This window comes from Medicago sativa, chromosome 5, assembly GCF_051527215.1.
Source record: "Medicago sativa cultivar Bolivia chromosome 5, Bolivia_mono, whole genome shotgun sequence".
NCBI lineage: Eukaryota > Viridiplantae > Streptophyta > Magnoliopsida > Fabales > Fabaceae > Medicago > Medicago sativa.
In genome coordinates this window covers 67,421,127-67,426,753 of record NC_140753.1, presented here as the reverse complement: position 1 = coordinate 67,426,753, position 5,627 = coordinate 67,421,127, and the positions used below count along the sequence as shown (strand labels likewise).

The window sequence follows — 5,627 nt, the reverse complement described above, 5'->3', positions numbered from 1 at the left end:
CTACTTGACAAAAAAATTGTAATTTTTAATGTTATTTAGGCCCTGTTTGTTTTGGATTTTTTTCAAAAAAAAATCACTTTTTTCATTTTTAAGTGTTTGTTTAGGATTTTTAGAAAAATCATTTTCTCAAAAAAAATTATTTTGACCCTAAAATGAAAAGCTATTAGGATACGTGAGAGGGAGAATGTGTTATGAGATACCTAAGATTCATAGATGGAAAACCTTCAGGAACATGGGCCTTCATTGCCTTTGGAAATCTAGGAACGTCAATTTAAGTATATATTTCAATTACTTTTGAGAGAGTAAAACCCTGCACGTAAGGATCACAGTGCGATCAACAGGTGCAACTAAACAAAAGAGGGGTAGACCTAAATCAATAGAGAGAGTAAGGCCCCGCACGTAAGGATCATCGTGCGATCAGCAGGTGCAACTCAACAAACCGACTACGTTAGAAAAATCTCAATGTTCTCATCACTTGTATAGTCTACTTAAGATAACTAAACGCAATGAATGTTATTTAATTCCAACAAATAAATAAGGGGAATTCAAAGAATCATAATCGCTTCTTACTTTTCTGCAACCAAAACAGGTAACTTGCTTTGTTGAAAACAAATAAAAATTACAATCTCTAACCCTCAACTCTTTTATTTATTTTAATTGCTCAATAATAAGTAACGCAAGTTGTTTGGACAAAACGACAATCCTTGTGGATACAAACTGTCAAAACGGCGGCCCGACCCGTTTAGGGCCGGCCCTAACGGGCTTCGGGCATTATTGGGCCCGGCCAAAAAGGCGGTTGAAAAACGAACTTGAAATATACTACCCGAGCCCGACCCTACACGGGCCGCGGGTTAAACGGGTCAGCCCGTATTAAAAATTACATTTTAAAAAAAAAATTACTATAAAATACTTCTAAAATTTTTTTTATAAATAATATTTTTAATATGTTTAAATAATGCCTAACACAAAAATAAATTGTAAACATTTTTGTACAAACATCGTAACTAAAACGGCCAGGAAAGCAATTTTAAATAAATTAGATACGTTATGGTTATAGATATTTATATATTTGATCTTTAAAAGTATAAATAACGAAACGAGTAAATATAATTTTATATTACATTTATATTTGTGTTAATTCATTGAATTTTCACTTTTATTTTTTACTTTGATAATCAACTAAGTAAAGAATTATTTGAAAAATATATATAATTTATCGGATTTTTTTGTTATGCGGGCTCACGGGCTACCCGCGGCCTGCTCGGGCTAGCCCTAACGGGTACCGGACTTTTCAGGGCCGAGCTAAAAAGCCCTATTAAAATTCAAGCTCAATATGTAAGGCCTAAGCCCTATAATTAATCGGGCTAAACAGGTCGGCCCGTTTTGACAGCTCTATATGATACTCTACGTACACTTTATTACTTGGTAAACAATTTGGTACACTTGCTTAATCTGACCATAATTTTGGTTTAGTGAGGGACAATAATTTCAGTTTTTGTCTTGTCCCTTGCCTCCGGTTTTTCCTGTCCCAGAAACAGTTTTACAAATCAAAGACCGTACAACTGAAGTTGTCTTGTCATGTCCTTTATTTTTTTTAGTAAATCAAACACATCATTTACGTCACATTGTTAATTTTGTTGTTATACATGACACTTCAAGGAGAATTAAAGATGAACATATTAATAATGAATGGCATTTTCATGGTTTCCACACTTTCATCCCTACGGTTGTGGCTGGAAAAATTTCTAGATCCCACTTCAATCTTCATCAATACATTTCAAATTGTTTTGTTTGGGCGGGGAATATGATGGATCCTAATCAGCTAAATCGGGCTACAAGTCGCATTTCACAAGTAATTTAGACATGCATGTAGATAAGCAATTGTTGTGGATTTGAAAGATTAAGGCATCGGAAAACATAAAAACTTTTGTGCATATGTCTTCAGTTCATCCAGAATCTTTCTATGTCCATCCTTAAAAACATAACTCCTTTTCAATATTTATTCTAGATGTTTATATTCTGAGAAAAGTATGCTTCATTGTTTAAGGGATTGTGTACATTTTTCTCGAATTTGGCAAACGAAGAGATGTTAATTTGTATTCCTAATAGAAGGCTGATCCTTGGGCCAAAATATTCAGTAATAGTATAAATTCTAGTATTTACATAAATAGTTTGCGGTGGAATTGGAAAGCTCGAAATACTTGGTGTGTTGGAAAATAGTCTCTTGCAGTTTTAGGATTCAGTAATAGTATAAGTTCCACGCAAAAAATGCAACATTAGGATGACTGACAATATTTTGAGCGTCACGTCATCACTCTTTTGTCACATAAGTTCCACGTAATAAATGTCACATTAGTGTCTGACTATAACACTATTGTTTCTGTTAAAAATTTGACATAAGGAACAAATTGTATAATTCAAATTAGAGTACAAAAATTGCTAAATTAAAAATGAGGAGAGCAAAATTACGGATTTATCATAGTAGGGGGAGCAAAATTGTAAATCTCTCATATCTCTTATCTATACAATGATAAATATTTTTATGTGAAAAATAATAATTCACATTTTTACAACTTAAAAAGCATTACTACTGCACGTTTTGATATCAAGTGTTATAGGATGTGGCAAAAATAACTAATCTATAAAACATAGTGAGATACAATTTGAACTATAGGTCAAATAAGTGTCTACATTCAGTATTCAAAAACATATCGAACAAAGAAATAACTTTAGACTTATAGAAACAAGTCAGGTCTATCGGTGCTCTGAAAGAAACAATTTTTCACTTTTAGGATACCATCTTTGAATTTTATAATTTTAACCATGCAATGTATTGATCTTATAAAATGTCATATGTGTGTACATACAACTTGCAAAATAGACAACCATATGTAATTTCTTTCTCATTGTTAATTTTGTCTATCTTAAACTCTTCAATTCTATTAGGATATATATCCATACATTAAATGATTAGATATAAGTAATTTTTATAAAACACCATATGCATGCAAAACAGACTACCATATTTTAAATCTCGCTATTAATTTTGTCCATCTAAAACTCTTAAATTCTATTAAGATATACACACCCATATACTTAGAAGATTATATGTAAATAACTTTAAAATTTGAGGTAAGATATCATAAAAATAGCATATGCGTGCACATACAGATGGCAAAACAGACTACCATATTTTTCTATTTCGTTGTTAATTTTGTCTATCTAAAACCCTTAAGTTCTATTGAGATATATATCTACATATCTAGAAGATTAGATCTAAATAATTCTAAAAGTTTATCTAATATATCATAAAATCGGCATATGCATGTACATACAACTGGCAAAAAAATATCATATTTTTCTATCTAACGGTTTATTTTGTCTATCTAAATAGCTTTTCACATAAAAAAATATTCAATATTAATATATAGTGCTATTTAATGATTAATTTTTTTAAATCCAATATCCGACCCAAACATCGACTAATCAAAGAATTTTAATTTTATCGTTTGCGGATGTGTCCACTTATAGTTAGAACTTGCAAAACTCCATATGAACTAGTCCACCGAAATTGATATCAAGGAGTATCAAACATGAGAGCTTAAGAAAAACATACTCCAATATCTCAAAGCAACACCACGTACCTTACTAACTCAGGTGGGTTCAGTGCTATTTTAATTCAATGAATGTACGTGCACAAAAATTAATATGTATAGAAACAAGTGAGCTACCATCCCTCGATGAATTAAACTTATTTAATTTATTTAATATTACTCAATATATTTTTTAAAAAATGATATAAGTTTTTGTTATCTTTTATTTATAAAAGTCAAAATAATATTAATTATTGTTTAGTCAAAACTATTTTTGACTATTAATTGCAAAGAGATAAGTATGTAAAATGAAATTAAAAATTATTGTATAATTCCATAAAAAATTAAATTTATTAGTTTTATTGATACAAGAAATCAATTTTCCACATTTTTTCCATTGTTTACCTAGCAATACAAGTTTCAAAACCAACGGTTGTGATTGCATCATTAAAAAATGATAAATCACCCGCTAAAAAAAAGGAAAAGTAAATTAAAAAGGAAAAAACGAGGATTTGGAAATAAAAAATAAAAACCACCCAAAGCGCATCTTAGCAAATAGAGCATAAACCTAAGTCGAACGTTAGAACCACCATCGTTTATATAAATGTACACGAAACCAAAAAATACATAACATTTTCCCGACTAGTTTTCAAGTGACAGATTTTTTTCTCATTCGTCTGAATTTCACCGAGAAAATGGTATTTTCTGCTGAAGAAAAGGAGAGAGAAGTTGCTATGGGTAATGGTTCTGGTGCCAGCGAAGGTGAAGGTGCAAGAGTGAAGGTTCCTCTTCACAACTTTCTTTTACCTTCTTCTTTGAAGTGGGGCTCTCAGCGTCAACTCCGGTGTCAAAAGGTCCCTGACAATGGTGACAGATCATCGCAGAGGGAGATGGTGTCATCACCGGAGAGTGCAATGGAGAGGATGAGCATGCTAAGGATCGATTACGGTGATGATGAAGGGGTCGATGCTATGCGGGAGAGGTTGACACTTGATCTGAAGGCCGAAGGTAGAAGGATGAAAGATGTCATTCTAAAGAAGGAGAAAGAGAATGGTGTTGGTAGTGGTGGTGAAGGGTCGTCAAAGGCTGCCGCAAGAGAGAAAACATGGGATTTTAGGACAAGGAAAGGTGTTGCTGGAGAGACCGGAAAGGGGTTGAAGATTGATGAGAAAAAACCCAACATATCGTCACCGTTAAAAGGTCGTGGTTCTACTGAGAAGAAGGCGATGAAGTTTTCTTTGTCGTTGACAAAGAAGGAGATTGAGGAAGATTTCATCAAGATGACAGGTCAAAAGCCTCCTAGAAGGCCCAAAAGGAGACCTAAAAATGTTCAGAAGCAAATGAATGTAAGTTGATTCAATTGAATGATTAATTAATTGGTACTAATCCTAATTTTATATTCTGCTTATAATGTTGATTTTATTATTTGTGCAGACCCTTTTCCCTGGTGCGTGGTTGTCTGGGGTTAATGCTGATTCCTATAAGGTTCCTGATGCTCCTGAGAATGGCAAGGTATGTACATGCATGTGTTTTTTTTTTTTTTTGAATTAGTTGTTATGATTGGTTTAATTTGAAATTTGAAGAGAAATTAAGTGTTGGATTGGATGTGGTTTTTGCAAAAGTAGGAGAAGCATTGAGAATGGCAACTTGGAAGGCATGTATAAGCTGACTGCTGGGAGTTACAACATCTTAGGATACATCTTACTGCGGTGTAGGATTTGATTTTGTTTTTCCAGTAGCAATTGATTTTTGCTTTTTTTTTTTATTTTCAATGTTGATTTTGGTCCCATAGGGATCAGTTCATTTTTGTTATAAGAATAATTCTCTTATGAGATGTCATTGGGGGAGTGATTGCAGTTTCTGGTTCTATAATGCTTTCATCAAGCTTTGTAGTGTTTTCAAAGAACCAAGCTGCTATAATAATGTTTGATAATTTTAAACTTTGCTTTCCATTATTTTACTATATTACATGATACTTATTTCATGTGTTTGATCTTGGTGAATTGTTTATGGTAAAAATTTAACTTCACTTAT

General features: G+C 32.4%; 1 protein-coding gene across 1 annotated transcript; it reads left to right on the top strand.

Annotated features, from left to right (window-relative positions):
- The first annotated feature begins 4,155 nt into the window (after positions 1–4,155).
- On the top strand, positions 4,156–5,290 carry LOC146924259 (uncharacterized). The gene is made up of 2 exons (XM_085709253.1): positions 4,156–4,939; positions 5,028–5,290. Exons 1-2 carry the CDS (start codon positions 4,289–4,291, stop codon positions 5,142–5,144), a joined length of 768 nt encoding a protein of 255 aa, XP_085565379.1. The 5' UTR covers positions 4,156–4,288; the 3' UTR covers positions 5,145–5,290.
- The last annotated feature ends 337 nt before the right edge of the window (positions 5,291–5,627 follow it).

Bases quoted from the DNA above. Each gene is read 5' to 3' on its own strand.
- LOC146924259 (XM_085709253.1), top strand. From the start codon at position 4,289: ATGGTATTTTCTGCTGAAGAAAAGGAGAGAGAAGTTGCTATGGGTAAT. The intron at 4,940-5,027 runs GTAAGTTGATTC...TTATTTGTGCAG, and splicing joins ATGTTCAGAAGCAAATGAAT to ACCCTTTTCCCTGGTGCGTG.